The sequence below is a fragment of the Myodes glareolus genome, chromosome 10 (genome assembly GCF_982192425.1).
Source record: "Myodes glareolus chromosome 10, mMyoGla1.1, whole genome shotgun sequence".
In the NCBI taxonomy this organism is placed as follows: domain Eukaryota; kingdom Metazoa; phylum Chordata; class Mammalia; order Rodentia; family Cricetidae; genus Myodes; species Myodes glareolus.
The window spans coordinates 26,815,268-26,837,319 of NC_142035.1; the positions used below are offsets into that span (position 1 = coordinate 26,815,268).

Consider the following 22,052-nt stretch of genomic DNA (forward strand, 5'->3'; position numbering starts at 1 on the left):
GAATGGAGGCTCAGAGAGGCCATTGTGGGAAACTATGAAGTTGAAGCCTGGATTCCCTTGGAGAACCCAAGATGTTGGAGACGCCAGAGTCATGGGATACCTGCCAAAGAGAGCTGCCTACAGGGAGTGGAACCAACCCAAGGGGGAGAAGTGTGTTACAGTCAACAAAGCTGAAAGGAGTTGATCTGAAAAGTGTCTTGACCTCAGACGGGGAGATGCAGAGTTTGGAGTTTGCCCAGATGGCTTCCTGTCTTGTTTAGGTCCAGTACTTCCTCAACATGCTCCCTTCCCTGCATTTTGGAATGGGAATGTACAACCTGTGCCATTCTATGTTGGAAGTTTATATGCCTTTTTATTTTGATTTTTACAGATGCTTACAGTTAAGAGATTGCATGAATCTCAGAAGAGACTTTGAACTTTAAACTTTAAAACATTGTTAGGACTGTGATAGACTATAGGGACTTTGGAAGTTGGGCTAAATGCATTTTGCACTATGATAATTTTACGAGCTTATGGGGTTCAGGGAGTAGAATGTGGTAGTTTGAATGTAACTGGCCCCTATAATCTCATAGGAAGTGTGTCTTTGTTCGAGTGAATAAGGCCTTGTTGGAGAAGTGTGTCACTGTTGGCAGGGGGGGGGGGGGGTTGAAGTATCCTATGCTCAGGATACTATCTACTGTCTCAGTGGACTTCCTGCTGCCTACAAGGTGTAGGATTCACAACTACTAATCCAGCACCATGTCTGCCTGCATGCTGCCATGTTTCCCATCGTGATGATAATGGGCCGAACCTCTGAAACTGTAAGCAAGCTATGCCAATTAAATGTTTTACTTTAGCCGGACAGCGGTGGCACATGTCTTTAATCCCAGCACTTGGGAGGCAGAGGCAGGCAGATCTCTGTGAGTCCAAGGCCAATCTGGTTTACAGAGCAAGTGCCAGGACAAGCTCCAAAGCTACATAGAGAAACCCTGTCTCAAAAAATAAGATAAAATAAAAAAGTTGTTGTGGTCATGGTGTCTCTTCACAGCAATAGAAACACAAACTAAGACAGACATGGTGTCCTTCTGCTTTACCAAACCAAAAATGATTGCCACACTCAAAGTCCCTCCCTACCACTTCCTGTGCCTTTCTGTCTTCCAATTCCCTCTTTACCCTCTATGGCTACTTCCTGTCAACTAGCCACTGGCTCTGCCTCCTGACCTCTGGTTTATTTTTAATTAACTCAATCTCAGGGTCCACAGTGTGATCAAATACCCTGCAACACCACCCTAGAAGTGAGCGGCACCATTCCCTAGGCTGAGCTCCTGAACTGCAGAGAAGAGAAAGTGAGCTGAGCACAAGCATGCACCATTCTGCTTCCCAACTGTGGGCTGATGCGGCCAATGCCTCAAGTTCCTGCTGCTGTGATCCCTGCCATGGGGAACCATACCCTGGGACCATGAGCTCAAATGAGCACCAACTCCCTTAGGCAGCTTTGGATGGGGGATTCCATCGCAGCAGCTGGGAAAGTAAGACAGGGCCGGGGAATGGAGAAAGCTTCATGATTGGAACTGTCTGAACCTCAGAAGCTTTGCAGGAATTCCATAGGACAGGAGCCACCACACAGCTGAGAACAGTGAACCTCCCTAGAAGGTGAAAGTGAATGTACCTGCCCAGCAATAAGATGGAGTCAGTGGTGAACAAGCGTCAGGGCCACAGGCACGAGAGACATCCTCAAATACGATAGCCCCAGCCCCTCATCCACAGAGGAGTGACACCCCAGATGACACCCCTGAGCCAGTGCTATCTCCCAGTGCCCCTGTCCCCTTTCTCCGTACCCTACAGTGGTGAGCAAAGAAGGAACTCCACCACCACGGCCAAGACCATGGAAATGTCATCGCACGCCCGTTTCCCACGGCCAGCTTTATGAGCACTCTCGGAGTTCCTAGTGCCGACATGAGACACTCCCCATCCAAACCCCAAGATGGTGGGGCTCATCTTCACCCTGACATCAGGTTCATTGGGTCAGCACAGTGTAGAGCCAACTCCGTCAACTGGGATCCTGCTACCCCACTAGTAAGTCTACACATCTCCCAGCAAGCTTGGATACAGCGCTGAAAATCCCCAAAGGAGCAGCTCACCCATATGCCCAGCTAACACATTTGTGTCCATGGGCCTCTTCCTCTAGCCAGGCTCCACACCTCAAGACTATCCAGAAAATCAGTCCCTGCGCCGTGTCCCACCGAATACTAGTGACTTAGACTGAGAACCTGCACTCTCTCACCTGTGATGCCCATAGGACTTCACCTAAGATAACATTGTCCTTCTAAAGCCGCACAAGACAGCAGCTCTCGGGACCCTCTAAGAAACCCTGACCTTTGAGCCCCTGATACAAGCCCTCTTCTCTCAGAGGATCTTTTGCCTCTCACGGGGGACACTCAGGGGCACCGATAGCTGTCAGATCACTCAGCAGTGAGTAGAGATCACCGGGCTTTGCCCCACCGCTTATAATGGCCAACAGACACAGTCAGTCAAAAGGAGTGTATGGGTGCAACAGTCCTACGGCCCCACTGCCCCTCAGAAACAGAGCCCCTGGTAGGCTAGACCACTGCATGTTTATTTAAACTGTGGCTTCTGCACCCCAGGATCCATCAAAGTTGCTTCCTTTCAAAGCCTCACCCATCTCCTGCAGCTGGAAAACAGTGTCCAGATGAGAGTCTCATGGACACACACAAAAAAGCAAAGCAGCCACCCTGAGTTTCCTTTGGAGGGTTTTACTTATCTGGGGCTGGGGTCGCAATTCGGTGGTAGACGGTTTAGCATGAGTTTGGTCACCGTCACCAAAAAGAAAAAAAAAAAAAAAAAAAAAAAGCTGTGGCCATAGCTCAGGAGGGCACATTTGCTTCATGCGTGTGGCACCTGAGTGCCATCCCAAGCACTGGGTAAAGTGAGGCAATACAGCCCTGTCTGCCTAAGAGGTTACAGGAGTAACATATCTGGCAGATGAGCCCAACTTCACAAGCCTGTCTCCACAGGCTTCATCTGGGACAAACGTCTGTCACTGCTGTGTGTGTGTGTGTGGTTAGGGCAGGGGCAGAAGGGTTCGTGGGGGGGGGGGGCTGCTGCAGAGTGAGAGAGGGAAACAACAGTCCTTTGGAGTAGTTCCAAATTGAGCCAAGAAGCCTGCAGCTGTGACATTTGTGCGGTCACTTGGAGCTGGAGGAGGCTTTCTTTGAGGGTTTGGCTCTCAACAGGTAAGGGCCTGCCATGTACTTCTGTGACTAGCTCTGCACCTAGCCTGAGTTCAAGCCATAGCCCTATGCATTTCGGGGAGGAGCAAGGCTAGGCCAGAAGAGAGATGGCCATCAGCACTGTGGACCCAGAAGGCCCCACGTGAATAAATCTCAAGGAGTCTCTCTTCTACCTTGGTGCTGACCCCAGCTGCTCTGGGCCCCAACTGGAAGGGAAGCTGAGCTCCAGCTGGACCAGGAGGGAACCATGGAGATGAGGGAAGGCCGCACTCCAGCATCCCTCCCAGATGCCATCAGAACAGCAGCCTAACCCTGATCTTAAGGCAGAGACCATTGCTGTGGCATGTCCAGCAAAGCCTGGGTGGGGCCCCACACACCAGCACCAAGCAAACACAAACCCAGCTTTATTGGCAGCAAGGACTGGGAATTCCTGCCTGGTTCAAGCAGCAAGGGAGAGGGGTGGAAGAGGGATTGTGGGTCAGATTCATAATGGAGACACCATTTTACAAGTAAACCAGCCAAAACCCCTGGGCTGGGTGGAGAGTGGGGAAAAGGGGTGGCCAGGCATCGCCATCTAGAAGGGGAGTGGTTCTCGCGCAGTAATGTTGAGTTCAACAGCCATGTCTGGGGTGCACCTGGCAGGAAGCAAAGAAAAGGACTGTGAGGGGTCAACAGAGACACCAGGGTCAGGGACAAAGGGAACACACCTCCAGTTTCATTACAACACTGCTAGTTACTAGGGAGACGGCATCCCCAAACTCAATCTGTAGCCACCTGCACATGCACGCACATATGTACAGGGGTGGGGGGGTGCATGTACACACACAGGTCAAAAGTGGGAAGAAAACTAAGTTGTTAAGGACTAATGTACCCCTAAAAAGGACCAAGATCAGAGGGGAGCAGAAACTCATGTCAATGGCACATCCTCAGGGAGTCCTTCCTTGACTGTCCCAAGGGACCAGTTCCTCCAGGCTGGAGCTCTCAGCAGTTCCACGCTCAGAGCTCACTGTCTCCTAATGTCTTATCCCCCATCTCAACTCTGTGGGGGTAAAGCCAAGGGTTACTCGAAGCAGAAGGAAGAAGGGAGATGGAAAATGCGTGACAGAGAAAGTCAACCAGCAACAACACCTAGGCACGGTATGGCACAGGACTGTCCTCTAAGCCAAGCTGCCACCATCTTCATATTGCAAAACATCGTCACGGCTCAATCTGTTGACTAATGGCATTCCCTCACAGAAGAAGGTAGCCGGGAGGGTCATGGAGCCCTTAGCTGAGCTTCTAACTGCTCTTCCTAACCAAACATGTGGCTTCAGGGTCTCAGAGAGAGGCTAGAGTTTATAGACTGAGAAAGAATAGTAGGGGGGGTTCCACCCACACAGTTATGGGAAGCCATCACCCATGCTGAAAGCGACCCTCGTGACCCAGACTCTGTAAATAAGCCCAACAAACTCATTAGTTTCTCAGAAGGAACTTTGGTGGAATCAAACTTTGGTTTGTCATTGGAACCTTAGAAGGCAGATGTTGCTTGACATCCCCTCCCAGAAAAAAATTCTTTAAACACGTGGTAACCCCAGCATTTGGGAGGCTTGAGCAGGAGAATCATATTTGAAGCCAGCCTAAGCTACAAAGTGAGACTCAGTCTCAAAACACCAAGTAGGAGATAGACAGGGGTAGGACACAAAGAGAGGCCTGGGAAGAGAAAGGAGACAGAAGGGGGAAATTATGTAATTTGCAAATACTGGGCTTGGCCACGACACAAGGTCCTGAGGTAGCATCATGAAGAGGTCTAGCCTGGTCCCGCTACCATCCGGCCCCACAATAGAGTCTAATCCCAGGGAAAGCAGGCCGAAGGTTAATTTTGGAAGAAGAAACACTCTTGTTGGGGCACAGAAGCCTTCCAAACAGGAAAGGTATCCTTCCACCCTTGTCCCGGTGTCTTTCCTGGAACCAACCATCTGGGTCAGTTACACCAGAGATGGGCAGAGAAAGCCGTGTCTAGGTTAGAGGCAGAGTGGAGGCACACCCAGGGTTCCTCCCCTCCATGCCACCTACCCGGATTGTCTCCCCTAGCAATGGGCCTGCCCAACCAAGCATGGCAGCCTAGACTACATACTTGGGTCTCTGCAGTAGAACATCCTTAAAAACGACCTCTCGGGGATTCCAGATTTCTGCGTACACTTTCTCCACCTCCGCAGTTAGTATGGATATCTCTTTCTTCAGTTGCTCAATAAACTGAGGGGAGAGACACAGAAAGGAAGCGTGTGAAGTCCGAGCCTGGGGAAAAGGGACAATATCAGGAAAGGAAGGTGTCTGGGAAGACGGTATGGTATGGGCCTTGTGACTACGGTGTGCTGGATTTCAGAGAGACCACCTCCCTGACTGGGAACAGGAATGGCCTTTCAAGTGACGTGAGGGGACGGTGAAGAATGGAGGTGGGTGACAAAGAGTGGGACACACAATATGAGAAGAAGGGGATCTCGACTTAAAAACTGGACACTCACTCGGAAAGGGCGGGGCCTCATCCCCTAACTCTGAGCAAGGCCCAGAGGGTGAAGGGAAACAGCGAGTGTAGAGCAGGGGACATGTGAAGAAGCTAATGGGTCACGGCCTGCAAAGGTGGCCAGCGAGGCAAGGTCCAGGCCAGCACAAATCCCCATTGAGAGGAACGCTGAGTGGCAGCAATGGTGCAGTCAAAGAAGAAGGCCAAACCAGAGCAGGGCCCCTCCTGAGGACCAGGTCTGTGCAAGCCAAGGCCCACCTGCAGGTCCCTCACAGATACCACGGCCCTCCTGGTGCCCTCACCTCTCTGAACCAGACCGTGCACCTCCGCAGGTGCTGGCTATCTTGCGTCTTCAGCGTAAGTACCTCCTCATAGGGTTTCTGGGTTTTCTGGGGACAGAGGCAGGAACACATAGGTGACTGACAAGGACACCAGAGGCAGAGGATGGGGAAGCTAGGAGGGCCTGGAGACCCGCCACAGCACCCAGCTACTCACCACCATCAGAGACCTCAGGATTTTCTTCTTCTTCTCCTGAATCATGTCTGAGAAGCACCCCAGGACCATGTCACGCATCTCCTTAAGGTTGTCCAGCTCGTCCTGGGGGTCAGCAGAAGGGGTTTGACCACCACCCTCACCTTCCATGCGGTCTAGATATGGGGACCAGGGGCTCCCTTACCTGCTGGCTGTTCTTTGCTTGCTGCACCAGGCGTATATGATTGGCGATCTGGACTGACCTGACGGGATACTCGTGATCCATGTAGGTGCTCAGGAAGCTCACCTCCTCCTGGGCCTTCAGGATCTCAGCATTCAGCTGCTCTACCTCCCGCTGCAGGTCTGGGGAGGAACAACACGGGGAAGGGAAGAGTAGATGTCTGGGTCTTCCTTTAGAGAGCTTTCCAGGAGACCTTGGAAACTCAGCTGTCCTTGGCCAGTGAACTGGGATCTGGGCTGAGGTGTGCCCACACGAGGTAGGAGGTGGTAGAAGCTGAAGCTGTTAGGGTCTCAGACCCCAGAAAGGAGAAATGGAAAAGTACAAGATTCCTAGACAGTCCAGCTTTGCTGACTGCTAAGTGGTTCCCATCAAGACTATCCCTAACTGGATCTCAGCATTCTCAGATACATGCCCCCGAGGAAGCAAGACCAGAGAGACAGGCAGACACTGATGTCCAAGACATGATCCTTAGCAGGATTAAGACAAAAATCTAGCAGCCACGATGGTTCACACCTATAATCCCAGCACCAGAGAGGCTAAGGTGGGAGGACTGCTGAGAATTCAAGGCCAGCCTGGGCTACTAAGTGAGTTCCAAGTCAGCCTGAGCTATACAGAGTAAATGAATGAAAGATAACACTATCTTGCCTTCCTCCACAGAGGGGATCCCCAGTGTCTCAGACTGCCTGGCACAAGCCCCCAACACACACCTCCTCGGCATCTAGCCTCCCAGGGAGGGGCAAAAAAATCACAGTTCCAGAGCAATGGAAGCCAGGCCTGGGTCCCAGCCATTGCCTCCCAGAGGGTCCTTGAAGGAGGCTTAGCCAGGCTCAGCCTGGATTCCAACTCCTAGCCACATGTCCGACAGCAGGGGCTTCCTCTCTGCCAGCTTCAGTCTCCTCCTTGGCAGGTACGGTATGAGAAAAGCCACTGAATCCCAGGAGGGTACAGCGGGTGTGCAGCCACTGATACTCAACCACCCAGGTCTGGAAACACTGAGCACGCTTCTCGCTTTGTAAGATATTCGCTCTAGCCCTCAGCAGCATGCTCCCCTAGAAGGCAGTACAGGCCTGGTAAGGAGCTGCCCTCCCCCAGAAGCTCCTGGATGAGGCAGGGGACAGGGGGCCACCCCTTACTGTTTGTTCTGCTCTCCTGGATGAGGCAGGGGACAGGGGGCCACCCCTTACTGTTTGTTCTGCTCTCCTGGATGAGGCAGGGGACAGGGGGCCACCCCTTACTGTTTGTTTTGCCCTCCTGCTCTTCTTCCCACTCCTGGAGCTCGGACCTCAGCTGCTGCACACGCTTCTTGTTTGAGTACTCCAAGACGTCGATGACATTCTACAGGAGGGGTGAGGGCAGCTGACCACCAGCCTCTGCTGGCTCTCCAGCTCACAGTGGGCTGTGGCCACAGCACACTTCCACAGCCCCACTCCTGCCTCTGAGAGGCCGGAGAGCCACTACCTCCCACTCCAATCCTCAATGAACTCCTTGCCATGGCTGAAAAAAGCCTGCACAATCTGGCCTGGGGTGAACTCGTCTTTCCCCCATCCCTCACTCACACCTTGCTGTGCAGTCACCCATAGCAACTGTAGCTCCTTAAGCTCCCCTTCGCTCCCTCTCAACCCATATCTGAGGCCCCTGTTTCCTCTGCCTGCAACACTCATCGGTCCGTTCAATCTCTACAAGTTCACACCTCTGCAGACTTCAGCTCAAGTATGGCTTTCCCCAGGAAGTCTTTCTGACACACCAATGTCCGAAACAGAGATACCCTTGGGGCTCCCCAAGTCTCCTCAACTCCTGTACAGCACATACACAGTGCTAAGCTCCCCAAGGCCCATAGGTGTAACCAGGATGGTCTAAGGGGCTAGAGGGATGTTCAAACCCCAATACCCACAGGTGTGATGTTGTGGGTGTATAAATCCCAGTACTGGAAGTATTCAAACAGGCAGATCCCAGAGGAATGCTAGCCAGTCAGCCTAGTCCAATACGTAAGCCTCAGGTTTCAGGGAGAGACCCCGTCTCAATAAAGATGATGGGCAGTGTCTAAGGAACACCACCACCTAATGGCCTCCACATGCAAAGGAGTGCATGTGTGCATGCGTGTATGTGTGCATATGCACGCGTGTGGGTGCGTGCATGCATGTGAGTGTGTGTGTGTGTGTGTGTGTGTGTGTGTGTGTGAACAAGAAGTTTGCTTGGGCTGAAGGACTGTGTGGCTTTGGTCTCTGTTACAACTGGACTGTGTCTACCAAAACTTCTTAGGGGTAACTGCTTTTGGAGATAGGACCCTTAGGGAAGTAAATAAGAGTGGCTGAGGTCACAAGGACAGGCCCTCATCAGAGAAGACCGGTGTATCCCCACAAGACAGCACACTCCACACACACAGAGAAAAGGCTTGAGGACATGGTAAAAAGAAGACCATCTGCAAAATAGGAAGAAAAGGCTACAACAGAAGCCAGCCCTGCTGACCCCTGACCTTACTCCTATGGAAGCTCCCCACCCTCGTACCTTCCTTCCTACCTCACGCAGCCTGAGAGATTAATCCACCCCCAGCATCTGAACATTTCTCTGTATCTCCAGACACCAGGTCAGCTCCGGGCCAACTGCAGTCATCCACTCTCTGACTGTTCCCTAGCCCAGATCTTCCGTCCCTGGGACCTTGCTGCCCTCTCCCCAGCATCAGGAGGATGCTTTGTCGGCTCCCCACGGACCCTACAAGCCACCACTGGGTTTCCTAATAGCAGGGTAGGCTCCAGATAGTACAATGTTACTCCCCCGGCAAGATAACAGCAGACTCCCTAAAAAGAAAGAGAGCAGGGCAAGGACAGCACAGATCTGGGGTAAGACTGCCTGGGTTCAAATTCTTGCCCTGATTCTTGCTATCCAGATGACCTGGAGCAAGTCCACTCCCCTAGCCTTGTGCTTTCCATTTCTTTATCTAAAAATAAGGACAAGAATATGAGGACAATAGCCTGAAACAAACAGTCTGTCGGGCTGCTGGGAGGTATGCTCTATGATTGTACATAGAGCACTTGGTGTCTCACTGTGGACACTTTAACGGCAGTGGTGGTGGTAGTGGCAGCACCAAATAACTTTCTACTGCACAAATGCCAGGTGTGATAGCCACAACCTCCCTTTTGCGGTGGGTGTTACTGTGATCCACTCCACCAAGCTCCAAGATACAAGGTTAGCCCAAAGTCTCCTGGCTGGTAAGTGGGGACGAAGGGAGGCACTGCATTTCTCAGACAGGGGTCGGGAGTAGCCAGCAGAGGGCGCGTCTGCACGAGGAGGAGGCACGCAGAGGGGAGGAGGTGGCTCACCCCGAGAATGCCCTGCTGCTGCAGCATTGCGCGCACGCTCATGGCCATGCTGTCTTCCATGTCCTGGATGGACTTGATTAGCTCCTGGTTGAGCTTGCTGAGGAAGCTCTCGTGGCTGTAGAGTTCCTGGAGTGAGGTCCGCTGATTTCGAAGCATCGACTGTGGATGTAGGGCAAGGGCGGGGAGGAAAGAAGCTGTAACACATGCCCTAACTTGGGCGGGGGTGCACGCTAAAGACCCTCCTGCTCCAGGCCTCTTGTAGTAAATGTTCCCAGTTGGTTTCCCCCATCCCTTGCAGGTCAGAGCACTTGGAAAAGGAGACACTGTTACCTTTTCACCCACTAAGGAACACACATACACACATACCCACTATCACATCTCTGAAATGAGAATTCGTCTTACAGTTGGTGGCCCATCACCATCTAATTAACAAACATCAGTCGATAAGGACACGCCCTATTACTAAAGACCTCTTCAAATCCATGAAAACTAGAAAGAATGAACATGACAATGGCCCAGTTGGGTAAGAAGATGGCAGAGATGACAGGCTAAGTTTGGACTAGATGCAGGGATGGGTGAAGTGAGAACACCCACATTTTCCTATCTTCTCTTATCCTACAACGCCCCCGTGGAAAGGGAGTCTGAAGGGTAAGTGATTGCCCAAGGTTACACCCAGCGGTACCTGACGGCAATAATGTTAGCAGTTAATAACAAATAATATTAACAACAACTGGCCCACGGGACACGAGGACAGGCAAGCGCTGTGACCTGCTCTACACATGACACACAGAACTGGTTCATCCTCCAGCTCACAAGTGGGGACTTAGGGGGGTTAAATGACACTGTCACACAGCCCGCCCGGAATTGAGAGTGTTGAGACTGAGAAGCCAAACTTCAGAGTCTCAAAGTGTCTTTCCACTCTCCTACCTCAAGGAGTCAGTGGGTTCTGTGCTGCAAGGAGCCCAATGCATGGTGGCACAGGCCTGTCATGCCAACACAGGCTGACACAGGAGGACTACTTGGCCAAACATGAACTAATTAGTCTCACGTTATACAAGTTCAGATTCCAGAGTTTACCCAAGGTCACACGCAGCAGAGCTGTTGTCCATGGCTGCTAACCACTCCGCTTTTGCTCCCACATCCCCAGACCCCAAAATACAGAAATACAGCCTTGAGTTTGGTTTTGTTTTTGCTTTTTAAAAGCCACTCTCAAGTCCCTAAGAAGAGAGCTCAAATTGCTGGTGAAATGAAAATCTGGGGATACACATTGACACCCCCTACTCTCCCAGTGACTCTGAGAAATGGGACTTTATTATCTCTGCTCTAGAAATTTATTTGTCCAACCGCAGATCTAATATGGGGGGGGGGGGGGTAGTGTCTCCTGTATGACCTTGACCTCAATATGTAATCACACAAGTACAATCTCCACTCCGAACCTACTCCGTCTAGGACCCTATCCCACACAAGGGCCTTCTTTATGGTCTTGCTGATCCTCCTTCCAGCAGCAAGTCACGACAGAAGAGCAGACTGTGTCTACACTATCACTAGAGCAAGGACAGTGTGTGGAGCCCTGGATAAACTAAGAAGGTGTCTCTTCTTCAGGGTTAATTCATTAGTCCATTTCTCAAGTGAAGTTCAAGCCCTACATTAGTACCCTGTACAGAGCTGTGTCTCCAACACCTGGAGCAGTGCCCTTCACCAGGCATCTCCAAAACCTGGAGCAGTGCCCTTCACCAGGTGTCCCTAACACCTGGAACAGTGCCCTTCACCAGGCATCTCCAACACCTGTTACACTGCCCTTCACCAGGTGTCCCTAACATCTGGAGCAGTGCCCTTCACCAGGTGTCTCCAACAACTGGAACAGTGCCCTTCACCAGGCGTCTCCAACACCTGGAACAGTGCCCTTCACCAGGCGTCTCCAACACCTGTTACACTGCCCTTCACCAGGTGTCCCTAACATCTGGAGCAGTGCCCTTCACCAGGCGTCTTCAACACCTGGAACAGTGCCCTTCACCAGGCGTCTCCAACACCTGTTACACTGCCCTTCACCAGGTGTCCCTAACATCTGGAGCAGTGCCCTTCACCAGGTGTCTCCAACAACTGGAACAGTGCCCTTCACCAGGTGTCTCCAACACCTGGAACAGTGCCCTTCACCAGGCGTCCCTAACATCTGGAACAGTGCCCTTCACCAGGCGTCTCCAACAACTGGAACAGTGCCCTTCACCAGGCGTCCCTAACACCTGGAACAGTGCCCTTCACCAGGCCCTCTCTAACACCTGGAACAGTGCCCTTTACCAGGCGTCTCTAACACCTATAGCAGTGCCCTTCACCAGGCCCTCTCTAACACCTGGAGCAGTGCCCTTCACCAGGTGTCTCTAACACCTGGAACAGTGCCCTTCACCAGGCCCTCTGTAACACCTGGAACAGTGTCCTTTACCAGGAGTCTCTAACACCTGTAGCAGTGCCCTTCACCAGGCCCTCTCTAACACCTGGAGCAGTGCCCTTTACCAGGTGTCTCTAACACCTGGAACAGTGCCCTTCACCAGGTGTCTCTAACACCTGGAACAGTGCCCTTCACCAGGCCCTCTGTAACACCTGGAACAGTGTCCTTTACCAGGAGTCTCTAACACCTGTAGCAGTGCCCTTCACCAGGCCCTCTCTAACACCTGGAGCAGTGCCCTTCACCAGGCGTCTCTAACACCTGGAACAGTGCCCTTCACCAGGTGTCCCTAACATCTGGAACAGTGCCCTTCACCAGGCCCTCTCTAACAAGCTGTAAACATGCCCTCCCCCGACTGTCTACCTCTACTCTTCACTCCCTGACCACCCCATCTAAAACGGCCTCTGGCACTTCTCCTGGGGCCCTTCAGCTTGGCTTCCTCATACCTATATCGTCACTGTACTTGTTAGTGCCATTTTTGTCTTTGTTCTTAGAGACAGGTTCTCATTCTTTAGTCCAAGGCGGCCTTGCACTTACTATGCAGACTGGGCAGTCCTCCTGCCTCAGTCTCCCAAATTCTGGGCTTACAGGCATGAACTACCATGTCCTCTGGCTTATTACTTCATGTTTTATATATGTGTTTATAATCACCTGTCCCCAAGGTCAGAGTCCGGCCCTGGTGACTCTCCAAGCTCAGGACAGGGCCTGGTTCACAGCAGGTGTTTAATCAGTACCTACTGACTGACTGAATGAATGAATGACTGAATGAATGACTGAATGAATGAATGTTTACAAAAGACACAGCATGAAGAACTGCTGAGGGGCCACGTCACTATTCATATCCACATCCTGTATCACACAAAAACACACAAACTCTTCTACAGTGAGGATAAAAAGATCAGAAACAGACCTTCCAATGAATGATCAACCCTGGAAACCATCTGGCAAAAGGACGGCTGACAGGGAAACCACATATTTTTACTTTTATTTTTTGAGTCAGAGTCTCACAATTTAACCCTCCCTAGCCTGGAACTCACCATGTTCAAGGTCGCCCTCTGCTACATAGTGAGTTAAGGCAAGCTAGCAAGCTAGGCTTCATGAGACTAGTCTTTCAAAAAAAAAAACTTTAAAATATGGTTCAAGTGATTACAAAAGCCATAAAACAATGTATAACAGAGGTGGCCGTGGTAACGCACACCTGTAACCCAGCACTCTGAAGCTGAGGCAGGAGAATTGTGAGTTCAAGACCAGCCTGGGTTACCCAACGAGACTTGGCCTGGGGGAAGGGGTGGATGAGTTAGCTATAAGGGTAGTAGCTGATGTGAACGTTTTGTTTTTTTTTTTAATATATATATAAGCCTTTCCAAGCACCGCCCCCAAATGGGCAGGGCTCAGTATGAGGAGCCACTGATTACTTTTGTTTTGTTTTGTTGTTGTTGTTGTTGTTGTTGTTTTGGGGTTTTTTGTTTGTTTGTTTGTTTGTTTCGAGACAGGGTTTCTCTGTAGCTTCTGGAGCCTGTTCTGGAACTAGCTCTTGTAGACCAGGCTGGCCTCAAACTCACAGAGATCCGCCTGTCTCTGCCTCCTGAGTGCTAGGATTAAAGGCGTGCGCCACCACCGGCTGGCCTGATTACATTTCTAATACAGAGAACTGGTCTAGTTCTTTCAGTCTAAGCCCAACATCCCAGTCTTAACTGTTTGGGCCCCCACGTCACTGTTTTCTGGCTATGTAACCTGGTACAAGCCATTTCTTTCCCCATCTGCAAAATAAGAATAGTTAAGTGTGCCCATGGGCTCGCTGAGTGGAGGAAATTGACCAGTGTTGCCGCAGTCTCTGGGCCTCTCTTACCCGCATCAGCCGGAGCTTGGCCTGCATCTTCCCATGGTGCCCTTGCTCCCTTCTCCGCAGCCCTCGCGGATTCTTTGCTCGGTTTGCCATCTCTCCGGAGCTCTGGGACAGCACTGCTGAGGACAGATGGGAACGGGGAGAGAGAGGATGAGGGAGCACACAGGCTGGGCCCAGGTCCCAGAGAGTGCCATCGGCTGAGCCCAGCCCCTGGCCCACTCCTTTACAGATTTACCATGTGCGTGACACAAAGGAATGAAACTGCTGCCCACAAAGAAACCCCTACTCTGGGCTTTGCTATATATAGGAGGGGAAAGCCCAGGATAATGCAGTGGCAGGGGTATGGCAGAGGGATGGCCAAGGACAGGACCCCTCTCCCACAGATTATAAACTTCACTTTCCTTCAGGTTCAGTCTATTCCCTGGAAGGTGAACTTACTGGAAACATTAAGGTAAACCAGGCCAAGCCCACTGTCAACCGGAACGAAAATTGAGACCTACCACCACCATCATCCCCACCACAGTTAGACATGGTGCTGCATGCCTTTAACATTTGGGAGGCAAAGACGGGAGGATCTCTTGTGAGTTAGAGGCCAGCCAGGACTACATAGAGAGACCCTATCTCCAAAAGACAATAAAATAAAATAAAGAACCTACCCTCTTGGTGTGGGAGAATTGTCTGTATTCTGTCAATCATGTATTTTAATAAACTGCTGATTGGCCAGGCAGGAAGTATAGGCGGGTCAACCAGACAGGAAGTAGAGGCGGGGCAATGAGAGTAGGATAAGGCTAGGGAGGAAGAAGCTCCCTCCGCCACTCCTGCCCAGACCACAGGAGAGGAAAGATGTAAGTTGCCCTGCTGGAAAAGGTACTGAGCCATGTGGCTAACGTAGATAAGGATAATGGGGTAACATAAGTTATAAGAGCTAATAAGTAGCCTGACCTAATGGGCCAATCAGTTTATAACCTAATGTAGACTATGTGAGATTTTCTTTGGGACTTTTCGGCTGTGGGGTACTGGGCGGGACAGAAACCCCAACAAGCCGGCCCTCATGTTACACTCTCTCTGTGTTCTTGCAGCCCCAGACACAGAAAGGGGCAGCAAGTGGGGGACAGCGTGTCTGATAGACCCAAATCCCTGTTCTCCCCACTGGCTGGTAGGAAGGTCAGTTGAGTGGGAAGGGTAAGCAGCTCTCTCACCCAGAAGGCCATGTGGTTTCTGGCCCCTCAGTGCCCCTATAAGATGGGAATAGTCATGCCTGCCTCATAGGTGGGTCATGAAGGTTGGATGAGAAATCACTGTGCCCTAAGGTGCTTAACATAGTACCTGTCACATCTTCAGGGCTGGCTGAACTATTATTTCTAGTGATCACAGCAACTACGCAGAACTCCACCCGGCCATGTCTGCAACTCTTGTCAGAATAAAGGCTCTCTGAGAGCAGATGCTAGGATCCCTGCTGGGTATACAGCCCAGCTGGAGCAGTGCTGGCCCAGCATGCACAAAGCCCTGAATTTAAATCCTTAGTACTGCACCAACTGGGCATGGTGGTTCCAGCCTATACTCACAGCACTCAGGAGGTGGAGGCAGGAGGATGACAGCTTGGGCTGCAGAGCAAAGGAGGGAGGGAGAAGGTATGAAATGGGCAGGGAGACACAACACTCTGCTTCCTATCAGACAATTCTGTACCAACATGGAACCACCACTCGGCTGCTTGTCTGCAGTCTCAGTCTCCACCGACATCCCTATTCCACACTAACTGTTCACTTGAGAACTATACTAAGTCATAAGCAGCTTTCTCCTAATCCTCCTGCCTCTGCAGAATCTGTTGTGATCCAGCAGCCCTCACTCCCCAACTGACAGCCGAACTTGTCTGTAATTGACAAGGATGTTTGTCTTCTTTCTGGCCAGTGGGTCTCCACAGAAGGAGTAGAGGTATAAAAGGTTGCTGGGCAAAATAAAGGTTGTTGTTCTTCCACCTGAAAAGAAGCCTCCGTGTCTCAATCCCGGCACCCCCCACCAGTTTTGGCTATGCAGGCTGCGCTGGCTGCAGCAGAAGGGATCACAGGTATGTGCTAAACTGAACTACTTTAAAAGAACCTAAGACTACCCACATGTAGAAGTCTGGTGTTAAGATATACAGAATTAATACTTTTTTGTTTGTACCATGTTGTGATTCTTTTTTGTATGCCCATGTGTGTTTGCGTATTTTGGGACAGATGTGTACGCAAGTGCATGTGTGTGAGCATGCATGTGAAGGCAGGGGTTGATGTCAAATTATCTTTCTTATTAGCTCTCCACCTTATTATATTAAGGTACAGCCTCTCGCCTGAACCCAGAGCTCACCAATGCAGTCTAGCTAGCCAGCCACAGAGACAAGCAGATAGATCACTGGGGCCTGCTGACTTCCAGCCTCGTCAAGAAAACTAAATCCCCAGGCTCAGGGAGAGAACCTCCTTCAGAGGAGTAGGTAGGTGTGATGGAGGACACTCAGCACCTACTTCTGACTTCCACATGTGTACACAGGTGTTGCACCTGCCCACACATGTGCTTATACATTCGCACACATCTTTTCAGAGTGCTACATCTTCCTACAAACCACCAGCAATGTGCATGACCCAGCTCTTCTTCACCAGCATTGGAGGTTGTATGACTTTTCACAGGGGGATATGAAGAAACATCTGTCCACCCCACATAGGGCACTGATGACAAACGAGAAGAATGATCTCACCCAAGTCTAGCTTAGGGAACCAGTAAGTTTATTGGAGACACTTACAGGAATGTGGACACGGGCTTACAGGAGTGTGGGTCACTCAAACCCACCCCAGCATGGGTGACACTTCACAAAAGCTACCACAACACATGTGCAGAAGTCAGGGGACGGCCTTCTGGAAGCCCTTCTCTCCTTCCACCACATGGGGCCTGGGATTGAACTCTCGGGTCATCAGGCTTCCTGGCAAGTACCTTAACTGGCTGAGCCATCTTGCTAGCCCAATTTTGTTTATTTTGAGAAGCTCCATTATAACTATTTTTCTTTCCTGGACCGAACTGTTGGTGCAACTTCTAAAAAATTCTACCCACAATCCTAGGCCCCAGAGATTGTTCTCTTGCCTTTTTAAAAAAGTTGTACGGGGGGCTGGAGAGATGGCTCAGAGGTTAAGAGCACTGACTGTTCTTCCAGAGGTCCTGAGTTCAATTCCCAGCAACCACATGGTGGCTCACAGTCATCTATAATGAGATCTGGCGCCCTCTTCTAGCATGCAAGCATACATGGAAGGAATGTTGTATACATACTAAATAAATAAATCTTTAAAAAAAATTGTACGGATTTGCATTTCATTTTCTTTCACTTTATGTTTTTATTTTTAGTTAGCTTTTATTCGTGTTTGTTATTTGTGTGTGTGTGTGTGTGTATGTGTGTGTGTCTGATTGTCTGTTTGTGTATTACATGTGTGTCATGAAGGCCAGAAAACAGTGTCAGATCCCTTGGAACTGGAGTTACAAGTAAGTGGTTGTAAGTTGTCCACGTGGGTGTGGGAGCCAAACCCAGGCCCTCTGGAAGAGCAGCAAATGTTCTTAACCACTGAGCCATCTCTCCAGCTCCCTTCTCTTTGCTTTGTGTTTTAAGACTGAGTCTTGCTAAGCTGCCCTGCCAAACCTTTAACTGACTACAGTCCTTCAGACTCTTATGTAGTTAGGACTACAGGCCAGTGCCACAAGGCCTAGGTTGGCCAACCAACTGTTTCTAAATATACACACCATATTTTTAATTTATTCTGAGAAATTGTTATATATGTATATATTTTTTAATAAACAACAGTAATTTTTAAAAAATCAAAGCGATGGCTTGTAGTCCAGCACAACGGTTTTAGACCTGTGAGGCCAGGCCCATCTTCACACGCGTGCTGGTGATGTGAACTCAGGTCCTCACACCTCATAGCAAACACTTCACTCACTCATCTCCCCAGTACCTCTTTAAACAAGAATGTTCCAAAATACCTGTTCTTTAGACTGGCCTTGGTGTCCAAGGAAGGAGGATTTCTATGAGTGTAAAGGCCACCTTGTTCTACATACTGAGACAGTCCTTGTCTCAAATACAGACATAATTTAAAGAGGTGCTGGAGTGGAGAGAGGATGCAGTACGGCTTTTCTTGGGGAGGTGTTAACGTTTGGACAGGACACCAAAAACAAACCAGACACATTATTCTCCCTGAGTCTAGTCACTGGAGCCAGTGTTTGCTGGGCGGCCTGAAGGAGCGTGAGTTAGGGATGGCTTACAACCATACATGGCACAGATGGCTCACAGGCAGCTGCATCCCCAAAGCCCATCCAAGCAAGGGTGAAAATTCATGAAAACTGTGGTGTTCCTGGAGCTCCCTACTGGGAACAAGGAGCTCTGCCATAGCTCTCTGGGCAGGTGGGACTGGTCATAAATTCTAGAGGAAGGGCCTTGCAACTCTTGTTTAAGGAATTTCCTGGGCCCTGTAACTTTCCTTTACTTCCTGAATCCTGTAACTTTACTTCCTGGGCCCCGTAACTTTCCTTTACTTCCTGGACCCTGTAACTTTTCCTTTACTTCCTGGGCCCTGTAACTTTCCTTTACTTCTCTCTCCATGGGATGGGGATGGTGCGTGTATTAGGTGGAAACGGCTACACAACAGAAGGGCTGCTCTTTACAGTTCAGGCTACCCTTGAACTCCCGATCTACTGCCCCAGCCTCCAGATGCTGTAGGCTGTGTGCACCACCATGCCTAGCTCACATGATTCTTTTTCACAGTTTCTGAGTCAAGGCTCAGAAAGATGAAATACTCCTCCAAGTGAGTAAATAGCATTGCCAAGACGCAAACCCACATTTGCCTGAGCCAAGACCTCAGAATTTCCCTGGGAAGGTTAACGATGCTGTGATGGAATCTATTAATTCCCCACATGACTTGTGCCCCTCCTGAACATAGAGCCAGACATTTCCCAGCTCCCCAAACTGTCGGACAAGGTCACATGATGAGAGTGGCAGTTCTCGGAAGGAGTACAAATGGTATACGTTGTCACTTCAGGTCTGAGTCCCCTTGTTCTTGCTCTCTCTTCCCTCTCTGCCAGTAGAGGTCCTCAAGGGTTTACCAAACATTAGATCTATGAGGTTAAAAGAGCTTCGATCCCTGAATCACTGTATGGAACAGACCAGCTCCTCCCCACACCACTGCAAATGCACAAATGCATTCCTGAGGAATGAACTTCCGCATCAGTATCTGAAGATTGAAGGCTGTTTGTCACATCTGTTAGCCTACCGTAGTATGAATGGTGTCAAGGGCCAAAAAGGAGCCACTTTAGCTTGTCCCCAACACCCACAATAGCTCCCAAGAGCCTCTGCCTACCTGTCTGGATTCTACTCAGAGTCTTCATTTTGGTTTTGCTGTGGCTTTTGGCATGTCGGATGGGAGGTAGGGGAGATGACTCCAGGGTCTTCTCTGACCACTGTTAGGGAACACAATGCACTACATATAATACAGTTCCAGGGTCTGTGGGTTCACCTCCAGCTTGCCCTTTTCAGGTGACCTGCATCCCAGAGCAAGAGACCTGAGTGCTAAGCCTCGATTTTCTTATCTGTAAAGTGAACTTAATAACACAGCCTACATTCTTGAGTTGAGTTTGAGAAGTCTTTGCAAGACCTGCAGTGGTTCCGTGAGTGTTAGCCAGCACTTTTGTTTTAGCAGGAAGCCAGGACTCACCAAGAACATGTAGGCCATGAGGTGCTAAGAACCTGAAGAAACAGAAAGCATGGAAAATACCCAAGACCTACCCTCTAGCAACAGGAGCAGCGATGAGATCAGTGAGTGAGCAGCTTGATTGACAGCCCCCGTCCCCCTTCCCGTGTTCTGATCCGGTAATGAGTGACAGCCTTAAGTGAAGTTCAGAGGCTTGCTACAAGGGCGCTGCTGGGCTTCACATTCAGGCCCAGACTCTATCATGCTCACGACCATGGGAGTTGAGGGCAGGTGGAGCACAGGGTTACCCAGACCTCCACGCACATCAGGGCACCCATCCTTTCCCGGACTCACCAGTACTTGCAACTTGTGCCCTGTGGAGTGGGTCCTAGAGTGGATGTGTCTGGAAAGAGTCGGGGGAGGAGGGGAGGGAGTTCCATCATCCCCAGCCCAAGAGGGATTCTCTAACCCTGCTTTACCAAGCACAGCAGCAAGCTGGAGCCTGGAGAGCGAAGGCTGCGGATAAAGCCCACGCATGCGTGCTCCGCCACCCCGCCAAGCTCTCTGCTTACTTCTGTGCCATTGGGGAAAAAGAGGAGAGTCCTGATCCTCCAGGCACAGACCGTCTCCAGAAGCCAGTGAAGCCTCTGCCTCTTGTCTCAGGATGGTTCCCAAGGAGACCAGCCGCTTTCACTAACGTCTGGTCTCCAAGGAAACGCAACTACGGAGAGTCGAGGGAGACTAATCTCACCAGACAAAAAATACCACGGCGGTACTTCCAAACCTGGTTCTTTCCCTTTTTGTCCTCCATCAACATCAAACTTTCATCAAACTTGCTTCCTCGTCCTCACTACTGACTTTGCTTCCTATTTCATCAAGAATATCGTGGAGATTAGGAAACATAACATTCCTGCTCCCCAAACACACACAGGGGGGGGAGGGGAGGGGAGGGCAGGAAAGGAGAGGGGGGAAGGGGAGGGGGGAAGGGAGAGAAGGAGAGGGAAGGAGAGGAGGAGAGAGAGAGAGAGAGAGAGAGAGAGAGAGAGAGAGAGAGAGAGAGAGAGAGAGAGACTTCTGCATCCATGGGTCAATCGCCACCCAAGTCCAGTTCCAACACTTCCTCTCCAAATCTCATGTGCTCCCATTTTCTCAAAGATATTGAACCAGCCTGAAATCAAGCCAGCCCACTTTCCAGCGTGGGCGGGAAAGAGTTTATGAGCTCCTTTCTTTAGCAGAGGAGCTATTGACAGTTGATGGCTGCTAGGGGAGTGAGAGTCAGTTTTCTTTAGGGGTAGCCCCTGGTAGGCCACCTGGCCCACACCCGTGTGTGCAGATAGCACACACTGAACTCAGAGGGTTGTGAAGGAAGAAAGAGGAGGAGGACGTGAAGTTGGGAGGGGGGATGGGGGGGACGAGGAGGAGTTGAAGGGGATACTGGGGAGTGCAAATGATCTCAGAACATTGTATGCATGTGTGAGACTATGAAAGGATAAATTGGGGGGAACTAAGCTTTTTGGCGGGAGGCTTGGTTTCTCAAGATAGGGTTTTTCTGTGTGGCTTTGGCTGGCCTGGAACTAACAGTAATCCTCCTGCCTCTGCCTCCCAAGTATTGGATTAAAGGCAAATGCCACCATGCCCAACTGATCTAGGCTCTCCCTATATGTCTCAGTCCCCTCCCGCATTTCTCCTATGTTTCTTCCCTCTCCTTTGAAGCCTTCCCACTGCATAGTCAACAGATCTGCATTTCTTCTGTGCAAAAAGTGACCACTTCCCCACTGTCCCTCCTCCCACTTTGGTGTCACTCAGAGAGGTCTGCCTGCAGTTTTCCCCTTCCTCCCCCACTTCAGTAAGGCTCTGGCTCTACTTGCCCCTAAGACTGCCCTTATCCGCTTCCCTTTATTAAATCCCTTAGTCACTTATCGGCATCACCTGATTGGGCTTTCTTCCAGCACAGGACACAGCAAATCTCCTCCTGCCTTGAAGCGTTTACTTAAGTCATTGGCAAGGAAGCTACTTTGTTGTTGCTGTTTTGTTTTGTTTTTGTTTTTGTTTTTGAAGATGGGGTTTCTTTGTGTAGTCTTGGCTATCCTAGAACTCTCTCTGTAGACCAAGCTGGCCTCAAACTCACAGAGATCCTCCTACCTCTGTCTCGGGAGTGCTGGGATTAAAGGTGTGTGCCATCACTACCTGGATTTAAGGAAGCTATTCTTTTGAACAGCTTTCTGCTTCCTTCTCAATCTCCTTCGTTGGCTCTTCTTCTTCTGTCATTATTAGGGTGTCCCAAGGCTCTGGTCAGGCCCTCCCCTTCTCT

The 22,052-nt window shown here is 50.5% G+C and overlaps 1 protein-coding gene across 5 annotated transcripts; it reads right to left on the reverse strand.

The window, feature by feature from the left end:
* Positions 1-3,618: 3,618 nt before the first annotated feature.
* On the reverse strand, positions 3,619-20,458 carry C10H20orf96 (chromosome 10 C20orf96 homolog). Of its 5 annotated transcripts, none has more exons than XM_048445601.3 (11): positions 20,314-20,458; positions 20,096-20,144; positions 19,412-19,511; positions 14,049-14,161; positions 9,760-9,918; positions 7,678-7,777; positions 6,407-6,564; positions 6,226-6,327; positions 6,033-6,119; positions 5,344-5,462; positions 3,619-3,865 (listed from the first exon to the last, which is right to left on the reverse strand). In XM_048445601.3, the coding sequence occupies exons 1-11, from the start codon at positions 20,322-20,324 to the stop codon at positions 3,805-3,807; spliced, it is 1,059 nt and encodes a 352-aa protein (XP_048301558.3). In that variant the 5' UTR covers positions 20,325-20,458; the 3' UTR covers positions 3,619-3,804. The 5 variants fall into 5 exon arrangements, with proteins under 5 accessions (XP_048301558.3, XP_087767236.1, XP_087767238.1 ...); XM_087911110.1 differs by having other exon boundaries at positions 14,049-14,164; XM_087911112.1 differs by lacking the exon at positions 20,096-20,144 and having other exon boundaries at positions 20,314-20,424.
* Positions 20,459-22,052: the final 1,594 nt, after the last annotated feature.